Source organism: Sander vitreus, chromosome 12 (genome assembly GCF_031162955.1).
Source record: "Sander vitreus isolate 19-12246 chromosome 12, sanVit1, whole genome shotgun sequence".
In the NCBI taxonomy this organism is placed as follows: Eukaryota; Metazoa; Chordata; class Actinopteri; order Perciformes; family Percidae; genus Sander; species Sander vitreus.
In genome coordinates, this window is record NC_135866.1 from 21573898 (window position 1) to 21601387 (window position 27490).

At 40.6% G+C, this 27490-nt stretch overlaps 3 protein-coding genes across 4 annotated transcripts; 2 read left to right on the forward strand and 1 right to left on the reverse strand.

Annotated features, from left to right (window-relative positions):
• Positions 1–706: 706 nt before the first annotated feature.
• On the forward strand, positions 707–10237 carry pgap6 (post-glycosylphosphatidylinositol attachment to proteins 6). 2 transcript variants are annotated; one of them, XM_078264566.1, is made up of 13 exons: positions 707–891; positions 1431–1614; positions 1815–2016; positions 2576–2703; positions 4208–4473; positions 4625–4965; positions 5088–5184; positions 5530–5644; positions 6013–6158; positions 6310–6488; positions 6845–6991; positions 7116–7232; positions 7410–10237. In XM_078264566.1, exons 1-13 carry the CDS (start codon positions 828–830, stop codon positions 7731–7733), a joined length of 2310 nt encoding a protein of 769 aa, XP_078120692.1. In that variant the 5' UTR covers positions 707–827; the 3' UTR covers positions 7734–10237. The 2 variants fall into 2 exon arrangements, with proteins under 2 accessions (XP_078120692.1, XP_078120693.1); XM_078264567.1 differs by having other exon boundaries at positions 6016–6158.
• Positions 10238–11763: 1526 nt separating this feature from the next.
• Positions 11764–20637, reverse strand: rgs11 (regulator of G protein signaling 11). The gene is made up of 17 exons (XM_078265032.1): positions 20488–20637; positions 20086–20182; positions 19773–19823; positions 18657–18763; positions 18338–18389; positions 17996–18054; positions 17724–17800; positions 17490–17571; positions 16723–16788; positions 16146–16169; positions 15979–16040; positions 15579–15692; positions 15217–15332; positions 14471–14558; positions 14245–14383; positions 12674–12756; positions 11764–12591 (listed from the first exon to the last, which is right to left on the reverse strand). The coding sequence occupies exons 1-17, from the start codon at positions 20548–20550 to the stop codon at positions 12453–12455; spliced, it is 1419 nt and encodes a 472-aa protein (XP_078121158.1). The 5' UTR covers positions 20551–20637; the 3' UTR covers positions 11764–12452.
• A 690-nt stretch (positions 20638–21327) lies between these two features.
• Positions 21328–26144, forward strand: ints15 (integrator complex subunit 15). The gene is made up of 8 exons (XM_078264713.1): positions 21328–21423; positions 21976–22176; positions 22275–22496; positions 23213–23378; positions 23567–23844; positions 23971–24208; positions 25096–25135; positions 25728–26144. The coding sequence occupies exons 2-8, from the start codon at positions 21982–21984 to the stop codon at positions 25960–25962; spliced, it is 1374 nt and encodes a 457-aa protein (XP_078120839.1). The 5' UTR covers positions 21328–21423; positions 21976–21981; the 3' UTR covers positions 25963–26144.
• The last annotated feature ends 1346 nt before the right edge of the window (positions 26145–27490 follow it).

The window sequence follows — 27490 nt, forward strand, 5'->3', positions numbered from 1 at the left end:
TTCTTTTCTGTTTACATGTGTCAATACATTCATCATTAAAAACATTTACTCTTTTCATTGTCCTATCCCTTTACCACAAGACATATTCAGCATCTTTTTAACTCTCATTAATACCAACCTTCAATCATGGTTACATTTCACATACAAAAATATAATTTCTATAGAGATTACTGCTCCTCTAATTTGTGTATATTCTTTACAAGTTTGCCCCATATCCTGTCAAATGTCATTGGTTGCCCTTTAACATTGCACATGCTTTTTCCTTGGGTGTTCTCTCCACCATTGTTTAATTGAAGGTTATAGATTAAATAATAAACATGTTTTTGCTGCTGTCACTATTAATAGTATTTATTTCTTTGCATCATTATCAAACTTTTCAGCATTTCTACGTATCCCAATATAGATGAGGACGTCCAATGTAATTACTTTCTGTGTAGTGTTTCTTACATAATTTATGTTTATAAATATTGTTCCAAAAATAATCCAAGTATATGCACTTCCAAAACATGTGTATGAGATCCCCACATTTTAGTTACACCTTGTAAATTTAGGAGATGCATATCTGTGTCACTTTAATGATATTTTCACATCATCTCAGAGCTCTGAATTGAGACAAATTATGAATGAAATGCCAATTCGTTACTTTCTAGCTCGTTCACGTGTATGATGTTCATCTTTCCGACAGACCACAAAGGCAGCACCCGACGACTCTCGTAGAAATCAGGAAGTGTTGTGCAGGTAGAGTGAGTTCACGGTAGCGATATATTTGTGTGACATTACAGGTGGATAAATGGCGGTGTGATGGTTCAGGCACTCGTGAAGGAAACATGGAATTTTGTTTTATACGTGGTTTCCTTTTCGCCGCCTTGACGTCTTGGGCATTAGCAGACGGTAAGTGTTTCGGCAAAAGGGACGAAGTCAGAGGGAACTGGTGTTAGCATGTTTGCTAACTATCTCGACATGCGAGTTTACCTGTATGCCAGAAACCCACCCAGTGTGCGCTCTGTGAAATGCTCTCACACTAACATGCACATGTTAAAGAGATATTTTGTCAGCCATATGATGAATGTGACGACGTTACAGTACCTCTCGTTGGCCGTACTGCTAATTGAATAATGTCAGTATACTGTTTCTGCTTGACATGCAACACGGTTTAGATTATTAGTGTGACAGCATTTCTTTTGTATTCTTTATTACTGAATGTCTAATTGTGTCAGTTGTGCTCTATGTGATTTCTTTTTATCATTAATTGTTGAATTATGCATGTACTGTAATCTTCAATCACATGCTTAGATCAGTGTACAGTTTTAGTATATTGTGGAAAAACTACTTCCCTCCCATTTTCTTCATTTTTCTTCCACTTACTTCGCTACACTTAGTAGAAAAAAAACTGTGTTTGTGCACTTACAATGAAATCGTATGCCCTACAGATGGACAATTGACCTTTGTGTCAGAGCTCTCGTCCAAACCAGCTCAGAAGTTGTCAAAGTATGGTTGGTATGGCAACGTGAGGCTGCAGAGGTTTCATATACCAGAGGAAACTGCCATCGCTCGCTGGCTGTTTGTTGTCACCAAGGGTCACACCTTCCAATGTGGACAGCACAATGTCACCATGTAAGATATACTAACTTCTGCATCATGAAAACGTTTACCCATTTTCTCTGCTATATATGTCAGTCTCTTCTGCTCATGGGACTCTTCTTAATCTCTTTTTGTCCTCTGCTCAACCAGTTTCTCTGCTTAATATTCTGCCAACACTTTTTTTTTTTTTCTTCTTCTGAAACTTACTTTGAAACCCTCACTTTCTTTTTTAGCCATATTCAATATGGTGCCCCTCCAGTTATAAATCCAGTAGGGTCGGTGTTTCCCAATGCAACGCTATGGAACCCCTGTCTGTCTCTGATCCTACCGGTGACATCACACAGCTCCACAACCTTTAACCTCTCCAATCCTGCTCCCGGTGATTGGTACGTTGGTGCCCACTTGCCTGAAGATGATGGGCGCATAGAGCAGAAGGTTTGTACAGGGCCGTATGCAGCATGTGCTTGTTACTTCCTGTTATTGTTATGAATCACTGGAATTGTTTCCCCTACTGGACTGTTACTCTGGACATATGAACACAAACTGTGCTCGTTAAAACTCCTGCAATTTTCATAAAAACCGTTTACAAGACTTGTGAGAAAAATTGTGCGCTGGCCGGTCATCTTTTCACACGTGTGTGTGTGTGTGTGTGTGTGTGTGTGTGTGTGTGTGTGTGTGTCTGTCTGAATTAGAATTTAAAGAAGAAAGATAGTGTATTTCAGTCATGCTCTACTTTCCCCCAACCTGTTCCACCAGTGCAGGCAGTGGGTGGATCTTTTGTTATGTAAAGTAGCTAAACCCCATTCTTGTTTTTCTTGGCCTCTGCCCATATTGCAGAATTGCAGCTGGTAGGGCACTCTTATTCACCTACGGCTGGCCTTGAAAGAACATTTCTATTTACATTATACTGTATCTTATATCTTCATATTTGTATTTTCTGTTCATTAGTACCCCAATGATCTACATTGTTTTAGTTTTTGTCTTTATCTATTAGGGCTTTCCGTCCTGCTCGTACTTCTTCCAGCCTCAGCTGTCAGTCAGGAAAGCGGTGGACACACCTATTTTACAGCAGGGCACATTCCTCCAGCAGACCGCAGCTTCTGACAGACCTGCACGCCTTAAGTAAGAACTGTCTGTGTGTGCATGTGTACACGTCTTATTTCCTGTGGTCCCATCCTTTGTTCTGTTCTATATTTTTGTTGTCAGTCTATATAAGTCCCTCTTTTTTTTTTGTTTTTTTGTTTATTTGAATAGGGACAGATACAAAAAACATAGATTATTACACAAAGAACAAGCCGATGCCTGTATCACAGTGTTTATAGCCATGGCTAATTCGCAACACCTGTCCCTAGAAGGGCTTTTAACAGTTAAAATAATAAATGAGTCAAATTTTTACAGTGAATACAATAAAAAGTCCAGAAACCAGTTAGAAGCAATAAAAATAAGTGTAGTAAATAAACACATTCACTCAAGCTCACACAGATGCACACCTCACATACACACAGCTATACATTTCATATGGCATGATCACACTGCTGCTGCTGTATGAACCATGCTTTTGATAGTTTTTTTTAAAGGTGGACATTTTAGTTAGAGTCTTTATATTTGTAGGAAGCCAGTTCCACAAATTGGCTCCTTTTCACAGAAAAAAACATTTTGGGCAAAAGATGTTTTACAAAATGGAACTTTACAGTCTCCACATACAGCAGCTCTTGTGGATCTGGAGGACTCCAGCCTGTTCACAAATTTACAAAGTGGCTCAGGTGCAGTCCAGTCAAACATTTAAAAAACAAACGTTATGTATTTAAGATTAACAAATTAACAAAGTTTAAGATTTTATGTTTATTTAAAATGTAACAGTGATGGAATCGAATGGGCATTTTATCTAAAATGTTTAGGGCACGGTTATAAAGCCTCTCAATAGGCTTTAGGGTAGTTTGGCTAGCCTGGGACCAAACAGTGGTGCAGTACGACAGGTGGGACAGGATCATAGTGTTCAGAAAGACATGAGCACATTCAAATGTTAAACTGCTCCTGATCAACCTGAAACAGTTCATACTGGCCTTCATTTTTCTTGAGATGTTTTTAATATGACTTTTAAAATTTATCTCAGAATCTAAAATCACTCCTAAATATTTTTCTTTTTCTACCTGATCGATGAGTTCACCATTCATTTTAATGTTAAGATCATTTATTATCCGCTTTCTTGTTATAGAAAAACACAGATTTAGTTTTCCTCAAATTAAGTGTTAAACATGATTTGTTTAGCCAATCAAACACTTTCTCAAGACTTTTAGTCAATGTACTGCCGATAACAACAGGGCTTTTGCCGGACACATAAACCACAGTGTCATCAGCATACATCTGAATGCCAACTTCAGGACATACTTCAGGCAGCTCATTCACATACAGGCTGAAGAGAACAGGCCCCAGTATGGTTCCCTGCGGGATTCCGCATGGGGCAGATTTTGCATGATCAATAACTACACATTGTTCTCGACCCTGTAAGTATGACTCGAACCATGATAATGCCTGGTGTAATGTATTATAAGATGATAGTTTTGAGATAAGACGGCTATGATTTACGGTGTCGAATGCTCTAATAATGTATTTGTGTCTGCCTTAGGTTGTATGTTCCAGAGTTTGCCTCCTCTCTCTCCGTCTCTGTGGCAGACTGTTCGTCAGGTGAGGGAGCAGACAGCGAAAACTGTTCACTGGTCCTCAGGCTCGGCTCCACCTCTCTGCAGCAGCGCCCAGTAACAGTGAACTGCTCAGGGATTGGCTGCTCTGCAGCTCTTTACAACCCACCTTGGGATACCTGGTTACGAGTTGTCGTGGAAAGCAGCCTAGACAACCGTACTGTGACCTTTAGTATCGTCTCCAACTACACAGGTGAACACAGAAACACACGTCCATAAACATAACTTTCATATATTATATCTGTTTAAATCCATTACCTGTGTGTGTGTGTGTGTGTGTGTGTGTGTGTGTGTGTGTGTGTGTGTAATTTATTCTATTCTGCGTTTGTTTGTGTCTGCCTCAGTGGGATGTAAGCCAAAAAGTGTAGGCCTTAAAGTAGATGATGACATCAACAAGCTTCGTGGCAACAGCAGCAATACCAACTCAACATCAGCAGGCAACAGCTCAGCGATTGCAGATGCAATCACCTTGGGCAATGAATCAGCGTCACTGTTAACACCGTTTTCGGCGTGTGTGTGGAGCATCCCTGTGCTCTGCGAGGAGGTGGATGTTCTGTCGCTCCGATTCACTCCTGTCAATGGACCCAATGTCAGCGTTACAGATACACACCCCACACTGCTCACCTACCCCCTGCACACACAAGCCACCGGTGGTACACTGAACCTACAGCTCACACTCAACACTGTGAGTACAACTGATTTACTACACATTCGCACATACAGTATTCTGATAAAATCTGTTAGATTTGAGAGTCTACGAGTTAAGCTTTCATGCTGTTTTACTTTGATGCATGTTTGTGTGTGTAGACTAATGTAACCCTGGCGAACAGCAGCCGTGTGGTGGCCTGTCTCTCTCCTTGGGCTCCAGTGCTCCAACTCAACCACTCTCAACCCTGTCGCACAGGTAGCACAGATAACCGGATTAATTTATTCACCATTACACTGAGGAATTGGAATTGATGCAATAAACACCTGGAAATAACTGCAGTAGTTTAATGAATCAGGCAACCGAAATCGGCAGGAAATGGGGCCATAGGATTGATGATAAATAATGATATGCTAAGAATGGACAATGGAGTCCAGCTCATAAAAAGTACAAGTCAAATAAGACATTTATGAAATAGGACTGTCAACTCTCACATGGGTTTTTCTGCCTTCTGCCAAGTGCATGACTTAGAGATTGTCAGGGTAAAACTTAAAAAGCACTTATGAAAGAATTTTGAGACACTTCTCATGTGTGTATCTGCAGCTTTGTTTGCAGGGTACGGTGTTCATGTGAATGCCAGTGTTCCTAAAGCTGTGGTCAGACTGCCTTTTCCCCAGTCAGCAACATGGTACCTCACCCTGCAGCTTACTTGCAACAGGTAACACACGTGCAAAAATTGCATTTCTATCCTTATCTGAAAAATGTGTATCTAAAATATTTCTAAATAGTTTCTGCACCTATGGCATTTTGTCCTTGTGCATCCTCCCTCACACTAAGCGCCAGATGCAGCAACAGAGAGAGAGAGAGAGAGATTATGCATTCCTTTGCTGTAATAAATTAAACAAGTATGTAGATGTTGCCTAAATGTAGACTAGGCTATATACTACTATTATAGACTTTTTTGGTACGGGGAATTAAAGTGCACATTTTTATGTGTGTTGAGACCTTGAGTTTTATGAGATACCTCTGTCTTGTTCATTGTTTTTTTTTTTTTTTTATGTTTAAATGTGTTTTTTTTTTGTTCAGCAGCAGTGACTGTGGTAATACATCATTGGTGTCTGTGATCCCAGAGGTGTTCCTCAGTGCCTGTGTAGAGGACTGTGGGACATACGGTGAATGTAGACTGCTGAGATCCTACAGCTACCTGTACGCCGCCTGTGTCTGCAAGGCTGGTATGACACGCACTCGCACAAACATAAAGATAATTTGCATCTTGCTTAAATAACCTAAATAACTAGTCTATCTTTAACTGTACTTAAATAACACTGTATCCTTTCTCGTAATTTACTGATTAATTCAGCTCTGTATTTATTTGATGTGTAGGCTGGAGTGGTTGGGGCTGCACTGATGATTCGACAGCTCAGTCGTTCTGTCGCCAGTTGACGGCAACTCTGCTGCTCACGCTCAGTAACCTGTCCTTCCTGCCTGCCATCGTGGTGGCCATCAAACGCTGCTACATCACTGAGGCCTCCGTTTACCTCTTCACAATGTTCTTCTCCACGGTAACACACACTCAAATACACACTCATGCACATATGTGGGAATATTGCATTTTAGGCGTGTCTCTAGAGTATTGTTCATATTCTATATTCTATTGAGCCCAGGTGACTTAAAAAAAAAAAAAGATCCTCCTCACAGGACTGTGAAGACATCCACAGTTTTTAATGCTGAGTGAACATGTATAGTTGAGGCACAAAGTGTACCTTTGACAGCCACTAATATTTGTAGGATGTATGATCCATATAACACCATGGCGTATTGATATGGTATAATATGGTATGGGGGAGAAGAGCATTCATTCAGGGAGTAATACCTCCCTTTTTCATGTTTTTTTTTTTTTTTTTTTTTCATATTCTAGTTCTACCATGCATGTGACCAGCCAGGTGTAGCTGTAATGTGTATAATGGACTACGATACCCTACAATACTGTGACTTCCTGGGTTCAATCTGTTCCATCTGGGTCACCATCCTGTGCATGGCTCGCATCAGCGACATATTCAAATATGTAAGACACTGATTATCGCCTATTTACCAATAATAGTATTATCACTCTTAACTGAGGATTAATATATTTTAAGATGCTAAGATTTGTTTAAAAAAAAAAATTTCTTAATACCTTGTTTGTGCAGACTCTGTTTATGCTCGGGGCTCTGCTGATAGCCATGTCAATGCAGCTGGACCGCAAAGGCCTGTGGAACCTGCTGGGCCCCGTCCTCTGTGCCATACTGTTCATGGTCACTGCCTGGGTAAGACCTACACTACAGGGAGTTTATAAAACACAATCTCATGGGAATCTGCTGCTGACTTCTTTTGTTGATAAAAATCTAGGCAGTCACAATGGGCAGAAAACAAAAGAATGATACTAAAACAATGATCTTGCTGTTGCTGAGGTGCGCTAAAATCCAGTTATCTTTTGTTTACAGGTGTACCGAGGTGTGCGGCGACGACATTGTTACCCGCCTTCTTGGAAACGCTGGGTCCTCTTCCTAATCCCAGGGGCAATCTGTGCCTTGATCGGGGTATGTTTGTACATTTTTGCCGAGACCGAGGTCAACTACTACTACACGCACTCTCTGTGGCACATCCTGGTGGCCAGCTGTGTGGTGTTCCTGCTGCCGCCGAAAGAGAAGAACAGGGAGGTGTTGGGCTGGAGTAGGGGCGTGAGCTGGGACTGGAGCTGGAGACCCCGGGTTTGTGGGTACACACTCTGTCAGAGCGGCAAGGATGAACTCTACACTGTCACATAGTAGGACAGGAGATGCTGTAAGGAAGCAAAGTGACATGGCATTGATTGTGAAACAGCACTGCAAACATTTAATTGAGATATAAAGACACACAAACACAGGGTGTATGCTTATTTTGACAAAATCTTACAAAATCTTTAGACATTTTAAAATCAAATGTAGACCTATATTCTCATAGGTCTACTATGTCCATGTTCACATTTACAGATGGTTTGCAAGCTTGCAGACATCGTGAAATACACACACACACCAAATACACACACACACAATTTAACCTAAATCGAACCTGCTGAAACCTCCCAGGTGGTCCATTCCACCAACTTAGGTATCGTCGATATCCTTCACGTTCCACTTCCAGGATTGCTCCGGTGCTGCAGGAATTTCCGCCGGATGCACGTATTTTCCGTTTCCTTCCGCTTTCTGTGTGTTGGAATTTTAAATTCGGTGGATTTATGAGGACTATTGTTGACTGCTCCTCAGATCTCTGCATGGTAAATTGAGACAGCCAGCTAGACTATCTGTCCAATCTGAGTTTTCTCTCACACGACTATTTTGCAGCGGCTCTGTGCGGAGTTTAGCACCGCTCATGCCGATTCTGATTGGTTTAAAGAAATGCCATTAAACCAGAGCATGTTTTCCTCCCATCCCCGAATGCTGTGTGGAGTAGCCAGCCTCTCCTTCAGCGTGCTTTGGAGGAGGGTCTGGCAAAGCAAGACTAGCTTAGATTTGAACAGCAAAACCTTCAGGTAGCAGACCACCTGACCTTTGACCTCATGACCAGACATTTGTACATATTGTGTATGTACATATAGGCTAGGAAATCAATATTTGAAATATTTATAAATCTTTATATTCAGCCTCTCATTGAGTCCGCTGATAAAGTATACTATATTTATAGGTGATGTAAACACACCTCATTCTTGTATCCTATATATTGTCATTTTCCGCACAGGCCTGGGCAAAATTTCAAAATTCTTTCAACTTTTCTATCCATTTAAGATCTGCTTGATTATTAACTGATGGGTTGTTTGGACAACCTTTAAGATAGTTTGGCTTTCTGGCTGGGTTCTGGAACTTTTAACCATTTGACATGTAAGGCTGGGTATCGGTACGAAACGATCAAAAGTCTATTTATTTGGTTTTGCTTGCAGCAAATCACCGTAAGTGTTGTAATTGGCCCAGCAGCAGCAGCAATACCCAGCCCTAATTACATGGTCCTCATCAGTGGAAACTAGCTTTTTTATCTTTAAAATGTATCCTTGCATAAAAGGAACCAAACATCTAATAGATATGATTTAAAACCAATAATGTGTTTTTTCTGCTTACCACATTTATCATGCCTTCCCATAGTCCACATCTTTACATACTGTACTGTAAATGGCAGGAGGTTATGTTCATGTACAGATTTACATGACTCCGTGTCCTTTCTTTTTTGTCTACTCTCCGTTCTCTTCTCATCTCCTCTGTTTATTTTGCCTCTTGAAAACCTTACCAGTTCTTACAATTTTACCAACACTCATTCTGAAGCTCTTTTATACTATAAAACCAACGCTGTTATGTACACTACCGGTCAAAAGTTTGGGGTCACTTAAAAATTTCCATTCCACTCCATTATAGACAGAATACCAGAGATCAGTTGCATTGTTTTTTTTAACCAGGGCAGCAGTTTTCAGATTACATTATGTGCTTACATAATTGCAAAAGGGTTCTCCAATGTTTTCTCAGTTAGCCTTTTTTTTTTTTTAAGATTATTTTTTGGGGCTTTTCCCCTTTATTACATAGAGACAGTGGATAGGCATGAAAGGGGGAGAGAGATGGGGGATGACACGCAGCAAAGGGCAGCAGGTCGGATTCGAACCTGCGCTGCTGCAGGACTCAGCCAACATGGGGTGAACGCTCTTACTGGGTGAGCCCCTCTCAGTTAGCCTTTTAAAATGATATCAGATAAGTAAACAGAATGTGCCTTTGGAACAATGGATGAATGGTTGATGATAATGGGCAATGTAGATATTGCATTAAAGATCAGCCACCCACTCAGATCAGCTGGTATTCTGTCTGTAATGGAGTGGAATGGAAATTTGTGACCCCAAACTTTTGACAGGTAGTGTACATAGCCCATATGTGTATGAATGGGCACTATGAATGTATATTTAGATCATTGTGTCTAGTGCCTCCTCTTCACCGTGATGATTTTCACATTGTAATTTTGCACGGGTTCAAATTGAATGTTTGTCACTTTAATTTATAAAATATTGAGGGGTTTCTTTCACCTTGTGTGTGTGTGAGACTGTAAATCACTTCATTCAGTTGTCACAATTAAGTAGGAGTATGAAATGCATTCCACCACTACAGCTAACTATAGCTCTCATGCGTGTAAAAAGGAAGAAATGTAATGTTCAATGTAAAACATGATTTTACTTCCTTGTACTGGACAGCTACTTTTCAGTCTGTTAAAAAATCCAAACAGCATTTAGCCCACCAAGAATAAATCTACTGTATAAAGAGAATGGTTTCAAGATTGTTTTATTGCTTTTTATGTGGACACAGTCTCACAGGTTTTTCCCCTAAAGCACTCACACACTCTCATACACAGAGTGGATGGGGCACGAAGGGAAGCAGATTACTATAATCCTCAAATATATATGTGCTTGTTTGGAGTGTTGAAATACACATTTCAGTGTGTGTTTGTGTGTCTGTGTGTACACGTGTGTGAGTATTTACTTGTGTACTCATATATGGCTTACCTCCATTAGTAAATTTGATGGGCTCTCAGATCCTGCAAAGCTGACACAGATCAGTGCTGCAGATCACAGCATCTAGCCATACTGCTCATTGTTTTTCAAAATCAAAGCAGCAAAGGACGACATTGTGATTTTTAATCGCTAGTATGAGTCCAACTTAAAAAAGTATGGGATTCTGCATTTCCAATACTGTATGCAACTCAAAAACATCTGTCACAAGATCTAAATGCTCTCATCTTTAAAACTCCATGCCCTCAGTTTATATTGCAGGCTTTCTGTCTACCTTAAGACTAAGACTTAAGGCTCCTTCACAGCCATAGAAGATATTTCGCAACTTATTTCACAAGCTGAGTTGTCCTTATGATGAGTAAACAGTGGAGTGCCCGTTTAATATGTTATAAGTTCTGTATAGACACTAATTATTTATGTGGCCCTTTATGTGCTGTATTTACGAGTTATTCCCAACCTAACCGCTTCCTATCCTATCTAAGGGTTCTCAAGATGATTAAAGAGATAACAAAAATGAATTTATTTCTTGTAAATATTCTATCGTATTTATTTTGTTTAGCTGTTTGATACTTTCACCTTTTCAGTCGTCTCCCAAAAAAATGGTCTGAGAATGAAAAATCTAACTTTGGTTTAAGTGCTCACAACTCGGGTTTACACTCACACCTAATCCTGTGATGAATAGTAGACAGTTTTAGTTTTTAGGGGTCACAAGCCAAAAAGTTGTTGGGACCCACTAATTTATAGGGATAAGTAAAACTAGTGTTACTTTAACCACATACAGCCAGTAGAGGGAGCGAGTCGAGGGAGCGAGTCGAGTGAGAGAAACTGCAGCTCCCACGGGATCAGTGGAGGGAAGAAGAGAGGAAAGTAAACCTGGAGATTATTATTATTAGAAAGATTATTAGATGAAGAAAAAAGGGGTAAAAAGAAGTTACCAAGTTCAGATCTTAATATAATACATCCATGGTTCAGAGTGACAGAAGTGGACGAGAAAGAGAACAGCATGTGCAGACAAATGGCACTGTAGGAAACAGACCTGAGCCAATATTTTCTGCAAATAGCAGCTGGTTTTTAAGCTTCTGGAAGTAGCTGTCAAATGGGCTGAGTTACTGGATCTCTATAATTCAATATTACAAAGCCTTTATATCTGGAGTTTAATAAATGCTCAAACAAACCATATAAAGGCTTTGTGCTTAAAATAGACCCGAGGGTTACAAAGAAACGGGACGTGAAAGAAATAGAAGATAGAAACGCGAGAAAGTCAAATGGAAAGTAGAAAATAAAAGCCTGATCACAGATCCACACACCCTCACAGTTTACCACAGCATGCAGAGCTGAGAGCAAAACACAACACTGAGTGCTGTTGTGACATTTTATTGGGATGAATACATGCTCGAGCAAAATTAACAGCAACAACCATGACAATGTCAAGCTCCGGCATGGAATGAACAAAACAAGCAAATTGTACGATAATCACACACATGCTGAGGCAAAGATTTGACTATATACAACATATTTTGCATCTATATTGATCTATAAACAATATTTTTGCCTAAACCTGCTTATGAAATACAGAATAAACTATATATAAAGGTTACTGAGGGAGAAAGGAAGATTTGGTATTAAAGTCCATATCAAGAACAACAGGACAGACTTTTTGGACTGAGATGGGATGTGGATGCAGGATGGCTATGCAGCAGTGAAGGATGTAACAGTAGCACTAAAAGCTTGTTTCATTTTGCTGTACACTACTCTTGCTCTGGAAATAAGATGTGATGCTGCTGAGGTACGCATTAACACCTGTGCTCTGAGAGGAAGCTCTAATGTTGAAATCCTAGCTCTGGTAATGTTGCCGCGATGAAAGAAAAGCTTTGGCTTTCACACGCACAGTTTGACTTAAAAGGAAAAGCAGAGGAGAACTCCTTGGGTGGTTGCTTAGGGGGCCAAAAGATACATTCTTTTTGGCCTGGCATCAGACATGGGAGCCGGCTGCAGACTTGGTACCTGCTTGCCCGGCCCCCTTTGCATGCCCGTCTTCCTCTGTTGCCTGGGCGATAGCCTGAGCAGGGGAGGGGTTAGCATGCCGCTGGCGTCTCACGAAGGGGAACACACTGAAAGGAAGGAGTATAATGTTAGAGAATAATGTATTAAAGTAAAAGTAAAGTAAAAGTGGTAATTGATGTGTCATTTCACCTTTTCTTTGTCTCCTGGGGGACAGTAGCTTTGGCCAGCATGTTCTTGTATAGGTCAGACTTAAGATATCTTGGGTAAGAATCCTATATACACAAACATACACACAAATACAATATTAAGTATGTTCTACGTCAGCTAACCTTAGAAGTTGCCATTATGATGTGATGTGTGATGTGTGCTCATGTGTGTTTATGAAGTCCACACATGAGCAAATGAAGACCTTTCTAAAACTAGCTACTAAAGTTGACAGAAAATTTATGTTTTGACCAAATATAATGTGCTTGGTTTGCATTCTATCTGAATGGATGACAACTGTTTGTTTCACTAGTAATTATAGTACATCTAGGAAAGGAAATCAAATGTGGCATCCTTCAGGGGTCAATACTGGGTCCACTGCTGTTACAGTTTGGCTACGCCCAATAATCCGGAAACCACATGCACGTTATCACAATTACGCTGACGACACACAGTTATACCTCTTCTTGTCCCCTGGAGATCTAAACCCTGTTAAATCACTGTTAAATCCTACTCTTCCAGGCAGCCATTGATTTTTTATTCTCAAAGTTATGAAAATCAATTAGCAGATTTGTGACGCTTGCTTGAGTAGTAGCCTAACTTCCATCACACTGAACATCAAGGCTGCAATTATATTTGGCAATAGGGCTGGGTGATATGGCTATCTATCTATCTATCTATCTATCTATCTATCTATCTATCTATCTATCTATATATATATATATATATATATATATATATATATATATATATATATATATATATACCTATATTGATATAGGTAATTTCATATCACGATATAGCATGTTTTCTGGTAATTCAATAAATAAATAGTTTATATGTAATAACCACATGGTAAAGCCTATTTTTGTGTACTCTATACTCCATGTTAGCAAAACAGCGCCTTTATGGTTTCCTACAGCTTCACTCCTACATGCAAGAATCAGAATGTAATGAGTCGTTCCAATTACTTAAATACTGCTATAACAAAGTTTGGCCACTGGTTTTCTGACATTGCAATAGAAAGCATGTAGAAAAATATATCTGCTAGGCATTATTTTTTTAGATTATTTTATGGGCTTTTCCGCCTTTATTTTGATAGGACAGCTAGATATGGAAGGGGAAGACATGCAGGAAATCATCACAGGTCGAATTTGAACCCTGGACGTCTGCGTCGAGAAATACATTCTCAGTATATGTGCGCCTGCTCTACCCACTGAGCTAACCCAGCCACACCTGATAGGCATTTTTATATATCGCTTTGAGGATATATATATTCATATCTCCCAGCCCTATTTGGCTATGTTACATTCAAATAGTTATCAAAAGTCTGTTAAAAGATGTTCATATTTTATAGAGATGAATTTAAACCATTGGATCCCTGGAAGAAGAAAACAACGTACATTCAGATTCTTCACAAAGTTGCATAGTTTCGGAAATAATTTAGCTGAAATGTAAAGAATACAGCCAAAGGGCTAAAACATGCATAACCAAATCTTTCCAGATCTATATTCAAAGGGTAAAGTTTCAAGTATCAAACTGCAATGAGGTCACACCTTCTTCATGAGAAAGTAGATGTGCATTTGTGCGTCGTCCATGACAAAACGATGTGGGTTTCTGATCCCCTCTAGAGTTTTATCCATTGTCTTACTGTCGATGTTGACCCAACAGGCAGCTCCAGGAGCCAGGAAGTTCCTGAGTCAAACACAAAAGGGTGGAAGTCATCTGACAGTAGATATAAGTGTGCATTACTTTTGCATGTTTGTGTGCTTATACGCTTACTTGTAGATCATTTCCACTTTCTCTATGATCCTGGAGCTTTCTCCATGCTTAATATCCTCACAGGCCTGCCAGAAACACAGGTTCTCCGCTGGCAGAGAGAAAGACAATGAGGTGTTGGGTATGTATGCAGGTGAATAACACAACAGTCAAGCAGGAAAATGTGACAAACAATTAGAGACTTTTTATAGCATGGCGTTTCTCTGTGGAAAACCTTGGCCCCTGGCACTATTTCCTATGTCTGCATGGATGAACAGATCCCTTCCTTTGCTTTGTGTCTCTAATGTTCTTCCTTATCTACTCTTTCCATCTTCCCTTGTAACCATATCATGAAATTAATCTTTTTTTCCACTACCTCAACCCTTCCATCTTTCACCGCTGGGATTGAAAAAGGTCATTGGGAGAGATTATGAAATTCTGAATGCTAATAAGAGTAAGAACCATTTTAAGATGATTGTCCTATGATAACAATTAAATTCATTTTTCTTTCTTTATTAGTGCGGTACACTTCTCCATATATAATTCTGTTTTCAGCATTCCATTGCCACCCAAACCACGGGGTTGTGATTTAACCTGTAAAACAGAAGTTTATTCAGAATAGAAATAAGAAGTTAGAAGAAATATGGGGTATTTCTTTGTATGAATTCCTTTCACCAAGTTGGGTCGGTTATGATCACCATACCTAATCACCAAATGTTCTAACATTTGTATTTTGAGTATATTCCAAGATTTTAGTCACTCTATCTTACCACTGAACTCTTTCTCCAGGTAGGTCATAAACTCCCGCCTCCCCATGTCGTCACTGAGAAGCTCCATGAAGCTGAAGCTCCAACGTTCCACTCGAAGACGTGTTGGTGTAGACACCCTGCTCACAGAGACACACCAACAACACAAACACATCCAATGTGACACTGTGAACTACTCTGATGTGACTTTGAACCACAAAATGAATTGAAATGTTAAGAGATACTACAAAAGCTGAAAACAGCTATGACTTTCTTTAGACTACTAGTGGACTGTAGTTTTAAGTTGTTATAATGTGTGTGTGTGTGTGTGTGTGTGTGTGTGTGTGTGTGTGTGTGTGTGTGTGTGTGTGTGTGTTTTCTCTCACATTTCTGAATTCATTGTCCAATATGCGGTGTCATCAGAGATCCAGGGGTTACTGGGAAGGGACCCTTGCATAATGGGGTCGTGGTTCTGATACTGCTCGCTGTATTTCACAAAACTGCACATACACACACAAATGCAGAGGCATGCACACGCACAAAAACACACAGTATTATTGTATTAGCGCTGCAGATCATAAGAGTTAATGGTCACTAATTCCAACTTGCCTCAGGAAGCATCCATTAGTGGCTCTTATAGTGGGAGCACTAAGCCTTATAGGCATGTGTGTGCACACTGGAGATGTAGAGTTCGGTTCAGGCAGTCCAGGACTGGACCATTAGTCCTTATGTGTGCATGTGTGTGTGTCTGCACTGCACACGTGTTTTCATCAAACTGACACATACCTTTCTAGGCAGATGGATGACTTTACACGGTTTCTTCCAAGAGCCTTTCTAGAGGTTTCAATCTGTAAACAAAGGCAAAAAGCACACGTACAAATGTAAACACGCAAAAAGAGCTATATACTCAATGTACTTAAAGTGAGGGTGTATACATTATATATCATGTTTACCTCACTTTTGTAGTGCTCACTGTTCTAGTTCTGTTAAGAAAAACACAGTCATCACTTTGGCTCACACAATGACTGCATTATACATTTATAGTCATATCAATAGCAGTAGGCAGCTTCCCTGTGTCTGTATGTGTTCACCCATACAAACAATGCCTTTAAAGTTTAAAGCAGGATATATTCTAAAAAATGAGAAATGCACAATGTAAAGTTATACGGTTCATAACATACTATATATTTAATTATTATCATGATGAATATTTTTCTGTGCTGCTGCTGCTAATTAGAAATTGTGTGGGACAATGGAGATGGCTAACATGTCATGTCAGGGCCTCAAATATTTCACTTCTATTTATATGTTTATTGTATAAATTATAAAAAATATTGTGATTTACTGTATTTGTCCATAGTATAGCACAGCTCACTCGGACACTTACTTTGAAACAATCCCAGCGGCAGGAAAGAGGGAAAGCAATTAAACAAACGAGAGAAGAGATAGATAGCAGATGTGTTATCAATTAGCTTTTTTAGAGAGGAATAAACACTAGAACAGGAAGTAAAGAAATATGATGCTACTGACCAGTGTAACTCCTGCGCTGTTATTTGGTCTCTCCAGACCCATGTCCAACACACTATGCGCCCCAGGCTGAAGAAAATACACAAACATACACACACTAATAACTATGTGTGTGTGTGTGTGTGTGTGTGTGTGTGTGTGTGTGTGTGTGTGTGTGTATATATATGTGTCTCTGATGAGAATATGCGTGTTGAGTAAGCACTTATCCTTTCTTGAGCCTTACACTTCACTGGCTCTGATTTTTATTCTCAAGTTGTTCTTTCTTTTTCTCCATGTCCTCGTCTCTAATTCATAAGACAAGATGGAGTCCCTCCTCCAAACTCTTGTACTCTGCTTTACCCTCTCCTCTCCCCCACAGTACCTCTACACTTCCCATCATCCCTTTCCTCCTCCCCTCCCTGCCCCTCTCTTTTTATTTCCCTTCTGATCATTCTCTCTACTTGTCTCCATCTAAGAATAAAATGGACTGCTGTGATGAAAAAAGTGAAATATGATGATTATTCATTTTCTCGCTCTCTCTGTTTCCCCTGTTGAAGTTTTTACCAGATGGGTTTAATATTTCATGTAGGAGGCAGAAGGGATTGTGAGTGAACATTAGCGGGAAAGTGGGACTGACTGTTTAAATACTGTAAAACATGTTTCTATAGTTGTGTAGTATGGTAAAGCATTGCATAGTATAGTATAGTATAGCAGAGTACAGTATAGTATAGTATAATATAGAACAGTATAGTGCAGTAGTGTAGTAAAGAGTACAATAACAGTAAACATACCGGGGGTCTGTTGATGAGCCAGTAGGCCTGCTCCTGACATTCGAGAACAATGCGGTCAGCCTTTCGCCTCTGTTTGGATGCTCTAAACATAAATCACACTGTAAGTTTGTGTGTGTGTGTGTGTGTGTGTGTGTGTGTGTGTGTGTGTGTGTGTGTGTGTGTGTGTGTGTGTGTGTGTGTGTGTGCGTGCGTGCGTGTGTCTGTCTGTGTGTGGGTGCATGTGTGTGAGCATACCTGAGTTGCTCTCTGGCTTGCATCACCACAAAGTCCCAGGTGTGGTTGATCCTCTTGTGTAACAGACTGTACCTCGCCTAAAAAGGAAGAGAAAAAGGGCAAGGAATGAATAAGAAAAGAAGAAAACACACACACACACACAGAAAAGAGAGAATTTAGAAAAGTAATAATGGCATAGGCCAGTTACCCCAGACTACTGCATAATTCATAATACACACATTCTCACTCTTAAAGCTCTCTAACTTACACACACAGACACACACTTTCCTCACCTTTTCATATTCCATCAGTTCTCCTTGTTTTCTTATGTTCTTTTTAGCCAAATATATTGCTGGTGGCATATAAGAAGGAAAACAAAAACAGTAAAGAACATAGGTTAAGAGATCTATGCCCTGATCTACATCTATGTATGTTTTGCCCAAAGCTCCTGAAAATGCTTACCAGAACTCTTTGTAAGACGTGATAATTGTGAAAGCTACATAGAATTATTGGTACTTTGTCACATTTTATAGTGGGTGGAAAATGATTGTTCTCCCTCACAATTAAATATATAATATATAACGGGGCCTTACTGAGATCACCTCTTACTCCTTCAGTTTAATTTTTTGCCTTACCATAATCCAGCTCTGAGGCAGGCCACCGGGTACTAATCCAGAAGTAAGGAGTCTGAGAAAAACAAGTGACATTTATTTTAATGTCTGATAGAGATTGATAGTACAGTGGGGTGATGAAAAGGTGGCAGCAGAGAGTGACAGATGGATGGGGGATTAGAAAGTGGGCTAATGGAGTGAGAGAGTTTAGGGGAGATAGCCAGTGATAGAGGGAATGTGAGGGTTAAGCCAAACGTGGTAAAGCATTTAAACTGGAAGGAGAGGCAGAGGGTTTTTACAAGCAACCAGAATGAATTTACTGCATGAGGGATGACCGACTTACCTGGAAGCGGTAGGGCGACTCATCAGGCCGTAACACAAGAGATCTCGGCTCCTTGAGAGGGTAAATATACCCATATCGCACCAGCAAGCCACTAAGGTGCAGTGCCTCTGTTAAACACCACAGAAGAAACTATTCATTGGACTGTCTTACAGTTTCAGTTTCGTTAGGTGACTGTCGGGGCTGTACACTTAAAGTAGTTCATCCAGCTTTTTATTCAAGCTTATACACCTTAGTCTGCTATAAATGTTCGTGATTTGTATAGGACACAATACAACTTATACTAAGTCAAAAACGAATTGCATATTACCCAGGTTTTTATTTACCACTGTAAAGAGCCGTTTCATTAGTGAACGTTCATTCAAATTGAAGAAACTGAATGTGGAAAATCAATAATCAATCAATCAACCAACTGGCCACAAGGAATAGAATTAGTATAACATGCTGTGGGCCTAATTTGTCATAACTTTTGCATCTTGTCAGCAATCTCTCTCAAATCAAGGCTTTTTCCCAGTGATGAAATGCATCATCAATCTTCAGTACCTCTGCTCATTTGTTAAAAAGCCCGAAAGACTGACAGCTACCAAAAAAAACTGTGTGATGCATTTTAATCAGTTCTTACCTCTCTCTCTCTCTCTCTCTCTCTCTCTCTCTCTCTCTCTCTCTCTCTCTCTCTCTCGCTCTCTCTCTCTCGCTCCTCTCTTTCCTCCTTAAGTGCTCTGAGGCAAAAGGGACCAGTGGCTATTTTTTCTTTTCCAACCTCTAATTTACTTCAGGTACGGTAAAGTCTCCTGAGGTGAAAACCTGCAGGGACACTAATCAAACCCAGATCATCAGGTGAGTTAATCAAACATGGATCCTCTGGGGCTCACCCTACTCCTGTTTACTGGAAACAGCAACCCCCACATTACACACACACATGCACACATGCACGCAGGCACACACACACACACGCACATACACATACACATCACTACCACGTCAGCTTGAGAGAAAACACCATATCCTGGCAACACACTAGCAACTACACATGCAAGGAAAACAGAAACAGAGAAGCAATGCAAATACTCTCTTTCTGTCACATAAACACAAAATGGATGTATTAATACACTAACTTACCCTCCTCACAGATACTATATGTATGGATCAACCAGGCAATTATGTCATGGCCTGAAGAAAAAACGAGAGACAGAAATAAAGGAAACAAAAAAGAGGACAAACTTCCTCCCTCTACTCTGCAAAGCACACAGTATTCTCCCAAATTCACTGGTGCATTATGCATGACTGCTGGGACAAACACAAGTGCAACGTGCATGTCCACACACAGATGCTAATGCACACTGACATAAAGGGACGTGCTCGCCGCGCGCACACACACACACACACACACACACACACACACACACACACACACACACACACACACACACACCTGTCATGGCATGTGGAATGACAGTGATGAGAAGTCTCTGGTTTCTCATCTTCATGCCCATGTCAGGGTCCTGCATGGCCACAATCACTTTCTCCATCTGTCAGGGGAACACACACACACACACACACACACACACACACACACACACACACACACACACACACACACACACACACACACACACAATATGGAAAAGCAGTCAAAACACATATATAAATCAGAAATCCAGAATAAACAATGCACATATTAAATGTTCCACCCTTTCATAACTTGCTCTCATCCTCGCACCGGTACTCTATGTTTTCGGATTCACAAATGGTTATATAGCCTATAGGATACAGTAGGCTATACTATGTGACATTATAAACACAACCTAAAGGAGACAGAATCATTCAATCTTACCTTTCGAAAGCATGACATTTGCTCCCGGTGCCAGCCTTCTTTAGCCATGGTATTGATAGTCATCTTGCGGGCTGCTTGGGATCAGTCGACGGGACGGTAAAGTGCAACACCGAAGTGCTGAACTGCCGGGAGCGCGCCACAGAGAGTGCACCACTGTTTCCTTTTCCCCTCATCGGTTCGGTGCCTAGCGGGCGCGCCCCTGTGTAGATTAAGGGATTACAGTGTGCCAAAGTGATTTTCAATATGATATAGTTCCTGTACAGAAGCAAAAACGACTTGTCTACATCCCTTTATATTGTATACTTACTGCGGGGAAAAAAAACATAGGCTACTAAAATCGTATATCCCATGCTTGCATTAAAGAATGTCAATAACTACAACGGAGGCCTAAATGTATAGGCCTATAAATAAGAAAAATAAATTATAGTTTTTCCTATCATAAGGGTGGGCAAAATAGGCTCCTTTAACTATAAATATCTACAACGGAATAAATGTATAAAAATAGATTAGAAAAAAGTCTGTTTTAATTTCGAAAAACTTGAGGTCTTTGTCTTTGTTAGCTAAAATAGGCTAATTTATAAATATCTCCAACGGAAGAGGCCGATTGAATAAAATAGGCCTACAGGAGTTTTTCCTTTTATGCTATTCTGTGTGAGATAAAACATTTTTTGGTAATTTGAAAAACATTAGTCTACGTTTACGGTGGCATACTTGACTTTGTTGGTGTTTGTTGTTAATGTCTATTGTTTTTATTTTGATGGCCGCGCCGTGCGTAAATACAAACATGCACTGCCTCCGCTGAAAACGTCAATGGCATTATTTCTATCCCACGCAGGCTTCCGTAGCAACAGGAAGTGGTTCCGTCGTCGTTTTGAGATCTTTCACTACTCTCATCGTCGGCAAATTTATTAAGTATATTAAGCTATTTTTGTAGAGGTAAGACATCTACTAAACATATGTGTTTTCCTTAAAAGGCCCTGACGATAACTAACGCATGTGAGAGTTGTTGCGGAATAGAAAAAAGTCTTTTTAGCTAACGTTAACCTTGCTAACGTTAGCTGTAGCGGTCTGGATGAGACCGACTGACTGGAGCTGTCAACCTGATAAGTGTTGAGTTTCCACTAACACTACGAACACTGTATATAATAGAAATGTAACGTTACAACTCGACTTTGTTATTACTATTGTTGTATCGGTATTCATTGCACACCCGTATTTCTTTTTTCGTGCATAGACAAGTAAACAGGATCAGTGCATTGTTGTGTTACAGCTAGATGCATTTTTTCAGTACATAAGACACATCCCCGACAAATTATTGCAAGGCTTTGTAAAGCAAAGTCTACAACATTATACCCATGTTCCATACATTAAATGTTGAAAATCCTAGTTAACTCATTAATCACAAGCTTAATCGCCTATTTGAAACAGTTGTTGACACACAACATGTCACTCCCTGAATGTGTCACATTTTGTACGGGTCTCTGTTAGGTGGTGATGGGCGACATTCGCCAGTCGTTGCTGCCTCGCGATGTGCTGAGTGCAGCCAAGGAGCTGCTGTATCACCTGGACATCTACATCTGTAACCTGGTGCAGTCAGGGAGGCAGCCTCCTCAGGTCGACTCCAAAACCCAGGAGCTGGTGGAGGAGTTCATTCTGCATGCACCTAAGGACAGAAACACCCCAGCCAGGGTAAGACATGACCCTCCAATGCTTGTGCACACCAATATGCAATATATAAACACACACATATGGACAGCAATACATTGTCTGTGTTTTTCTTTTTATAGAGGATGAGTGCTCTCCAGGAACTCCAGCTATTGGAGATCATGTGCAGCTGTTTCCAGGAACAGAGCCGCGATACTGTCCGTCAGCTTATGTTCTCCGCCCTCTTTAGTCTTCAAGGCAACCAGGCAGACGAAAGTCGCATGGCGCTGTTAGGCAAGCTGGTGTCCATGGCTATCGCTGTGGGCAGAGTTCCTATCTTGGAATGTGCTGCTACCTGGTTACAGGTGAGAATTCAAACACACTGACATACTGGAATGTGCATAAAACTGTGTTTTGTGTGGGGTTTTATACTTCAATTTGAGTTTTAGACATTGAGTGTGAGGCTAGTCCTGATTGAGTACTTTCGTGTGTGATATATTTCAACTCCTTAGTAGTGCTGGGTACCGAACTTTGCTACTTTTAGACACCGGCCGAATTACCTCCATAGTATCGAGAATGGAAAAATGCCTTGCTATTTAATACCAAATTTCAATACCTAAGGAGTAAATCTCATCAGCGTCAGTAAGCCAATAAGCATGCAGTATGCTTGTACCAAGAGCTAATAAAGCTGGTGATTGGCTGTCTAACATTACACGTAGTAAAGGCATGCAGGAAAAACACTATATTACACACAGAGACGGGCTTGTTGTATTTTGAGAGGCTTGACTACAGTGTGCGTAACATAGGTGTGAAGGAGCTGAAAAAGATTTGTACCGTAATGTTGTAATTTCTTTTTGTTAAAATGGATTTTATTAAATTGGTAAAGTACTGCAGTACAAAAAAGTATCGTTCAGGAACCGTTACTGAAGTCACTCTATCGGTATCGAAATATTTGAAACAATACCCAGCCCTACTCCTTAGTGCCTCTCTTCATCTGTGGATATGTGTGTGTGTGTGTGTGTGTGTGTGTGTGCTGTGGATGTACTGAACATGTGCATCTGGTTGTGTTTACGTCCTGCAGAGAACCCACCGTGTGTACTGTGTGCGCCTGGCTCAGGTGTTAGTAGACGACTACTGTAGTATGGTGCCAGGCTCGGGGCCCACCCTGCAGAACATCCACAGCGCCAGCCCACGCTTCTGCTGCCAGTTCATCACTGCTGTTACCACCCTCTATGACCTCACCACAGGTGGGATGACACAAAAGTACAAAAACATCTAAATACTGTGACCGTAAAAAACTATTACTAGAAGGAAGAAGGAAGGAATGCGTTATGTCAACATCTTTTTGTAAAAATGGCTGCAAATGTAAAATACCCTGGAATGTTCTCTAACAATGTTAATCATTAACAACATCTTTGTGTGTGTTTGTTTTCAGAGGAGCTCACGCCTCCTTTAGAACTCCTACAGATGATTGTGTCGTGGATCCAAGATGACCCTCGTCTAGTCCTAATCACCTTCCTGAACACGCCCCTCTCTGGCAATCAGCCAATCAGCTCCCTTGATGTTACACCATTAGGGGGGTTGGTGCGTTGGTGTGTCAAAGCCCCCCTGGCCTACAGGAGAGACAAGAAGCAGGCGTTAACCAATGGCACCACTGAGAGTGAGCCAGAGGTGGGGCCTCTTTTCTCTGCTCTCCATCTGAGTGTCCTACAGGTGTGTGGTGTGGTTAGATACATTTACCTACAGTATACATACATTTGCAATATGCTAAACACCTCCACCATGTGAAGATAATCAAGTCATTTTCCCATGCCATTGTCCTTCTCCTGCCACCATCAGGTCCTCATGCTTTTGCCGAACATACTAAATGAGAAGGGGCTTTACGGTCGCCTGGCGTTGCTCCAGATGGAGTCCCTGGCTGCCCTGACCTCAGACCTCTCCAGGCTGTTGGACCAGGCCGACAAACACACACATGCTTCATCTGCAGATACACGTGCACTGTCTCAGCTGGTCCTGGACCGGCTGGCACAGGCCCTGCAGGTGGCCATGGCCAACGGAGCTCTGCTCTGCTCGAGAGGTAAGATTGTGTAAAGAAAGATACAAGCGGTAGAAGTAGAGGCTAGAAAAGTGGATCGAGGAGATGGTTTACATTACAAATTCTTGTCTTGTCATAGATTGCCTCAAAGCCAAAAGTAGCTGCATTCTTGGGCCTGAGACCGGAAACTAATTGTTACAGATATTCAAATTAAGCTCAGTATACGTGCTCTATTTCTCTCTGTCTTGTCAGTTTCTACTGTGCTGTCTTATAAAGACATGAAAGGCTGAGAGCTTACAAAGCACACATCCAACAACAAACACTTATTATTTGTGTTTTTTAATTGAGAATGTAATGATATTATTGTACTTAAAGCTGTTATCTGTAATTTCTGAATTTCAAACTGTCAGTTTATTTATTTAGCTTTAGTTTACCCAGGAGGTGTATCTTGGGATACGTTGTCTTTTTACAAGAGATACTTCAATGAATCCATCTGAGAGTCCCTACTCTGCTATGATAATGTAGATTACTGACGGCTTGTCGGGGTCATACCTGTCCTGGTTGACCGATGGAGTTCATTCAGAACAGAACCTGAAAGCTACACATTTCACACCCTGTTTGTATTTATGTGAATAAAAATGAAGCATATACCTAATAGCATCATAGTTTCCTAGCTAGAGCATTTTCCAGTTTCATAGGGACTAAAACCCAAATGGACATCAGGCTTCCACATAACCTACAACATCTCCACCTTCTCTGCTGTAGAACTGCATAGAGCAACACTGTGTGAAAAGCTACAGATTTGCGCTTCAAGCAATGACTAAACAAGTAAATGACTAACAAACTGGTTTAATCGCTCGTCATATGGATTGTCTCCTCATGCTGTGGTGATGTTTGAGTGCTTATTTTATGCTGCCTTGTCTCTACAGAGGACCTGAGAGCCATCTGTTCCCGCCTGCCACACAACAAGTAAGAACCATTAACTGTCCATTTCCTTGGTTACCTGGTTTCAGCTAGAACTATAAAGAACAAGAGTATGATAAGAACAGCATCGGTTTCAGGGTTATATACCTATGTAGAGAATGTCTATGTTAATAATCAATACCCCCCAGTTAACATCTTCAGTATGTGCAAGGTCACACTGGACAGCGCAGGGTGCTAAGTTGAGGTCTAGTAAATTCCCCCAATAAATTACAGATGAAAATAAAACCATTTTAGTTAAACAACGCTGTAACTTTATTTGAATACAGATTTAATACCTCTAATTTAACTGTTGGAAAAAAAAAAAAGTCAAGACATATACGTACACTTAATTTCTGCTGCCATTTCAGGCTACTTTTCCTTTAAAAAAAAATAGTGCTTTTCTCCACCGGCTGTGGTATCAGTTTTAGAACCGTCAACATAATTACAGTAAGCACCCTGGCAAAGAGTGTCAGGTTAATAATGGCCCTTTGTATTGTGGATGTGTATCAACCCTCAGACTTTAATTGTTATGTACAAATCTTTCCTAAAAATTGCTTTTTTTGTCATCTCTTGCTTTTTCTTGTATTTGTATCCCCAGTTTGCTCCAGTTGGTGTTGTCAGGCCCGGTGATGTACTACAACAACATCCACACCCCTCCACTGGCCTTCAGCCCCCACGCAGCTCATTCCCCCATCGCCTCACACCCCACACACCCCACACACCCCGCACACACTGCACACACACCTCTAGCCACCCATGCCTCCTCTCACCCTCAGTACCCCACTCAGCCTTTCATGACGGGAATGCCGTTCCCCTTCCGACCCAGCCACTAAAGGAAATAATGTCCAACTTGTGTGTGTGTGTGTGTGTGTGCGTGTGTGTGTAACCAGTGTTTGTTTGTTGCCGTGCATGAATGAATGTATGTGTGAGTGATGCATTATGATGTTAATGAGCAACTTCTGCTAAAAGTCTGCCAGGCTAACATGTTTGTCCAATAAATATTTTTTTACCTCCATCTTGATGTTGTTCTTTATACCAACCACTTGTGGTCACTGTTGTCTTACTCCCAGCTGAGTACGCCAGCTGTCAAATTTCATGTCAGGGATTTATTTAAATTATTGCAAAGTACAAGATGCCATGAAAAGAGAACTTTGCCGTAGGCTTAATTATGCTTTATGCAAATATGGTGTTTATGCTGTTTTTTTTTTACTGTACTGGAAAGTGTTAAAGAGCTCTTAAATGTGCAAAAAAATATATTGTTTGCATGGTTAGAATAAACCAAACTGCTTTTTATAATCAGCATCGAGCAAGAGTTCTTCATATAAATAAAATAAAATGGAATACACAGAAGCTACATGACTTATGTTGACCACAAAAGGCACAAATATCTAAGGGCTGTTCAACTCTGTCCCAAACTAACGTCATAACGTAACCAAAGATGTTAGAGTCTTTTGGAGCCAGGCCCTGTGTGTATAAGCTTTGCCCTGTTATGAGACAGATAGCATATCATTCGTCTGCAGCACAGCAAACAAGATGTTCAACCCTCCCTAGGACCCCAGCTGCCCTCATCCAGGATGAGAATTGCATCATCCATAGTAGTCTGCTACTACTTCAACATTTAAATACATTCCACATTAGTACAAGTGTGAATTGGAGTTTCAGTAAGGGTTGTGTTTTGGGAATCCTAATGGACATGCATACGTGTAAATCCAGTTTTTTTTTTACTCATGATCTACTTTTATGCATGCTCTGCCTGTGCTGAGAAGGAAACACACATACTGAGAGATGTCTTTGTGTGCTGCTGCTACTACTCAGTATTGTTGTCATAATTAGCTGTCACTACTTCCTTATCTATTTATGTCTCACAATGGTGCAGCAGTCATTTCTTCCAAGTTTCAGATCACTTCAGTAAGTGTCTACATGTTGCAGCACCTTTGATTCCAGCTGTCACCTCACATTGTTTCTCACAAGTGGGTACTGTTAGAGGCCGATTGTACTGTGTTCACATACTTTGTTACTGTAGATTGTACCATTGGGCTTCCCCGTTGCAGAGCTCATGGGTGGGACAGTGATAAGGATATCTTTTCTGGGAAAATGATGCATAACTGTTAGGCTGGTGGAAGGTGACAACAGATAATATTCGAGTGAAAAAGGCGGGATCAAAGTGAGAGAGAGAGAGTGTGTGTGCGTGCGTGTGTGTGTTCATAGTAAAGAGACTGTATGAGGTTTGTTCCTATAAAACGTACAGTAGCTATTTGGTGGATGCAGGCTTCCAAATTCTGTACACTGGTGTCAATATTAGAAAAATCCCTTCGAAAAGACAGGAAATTACACATTTGTATGATCTTTTACTTGCAACTT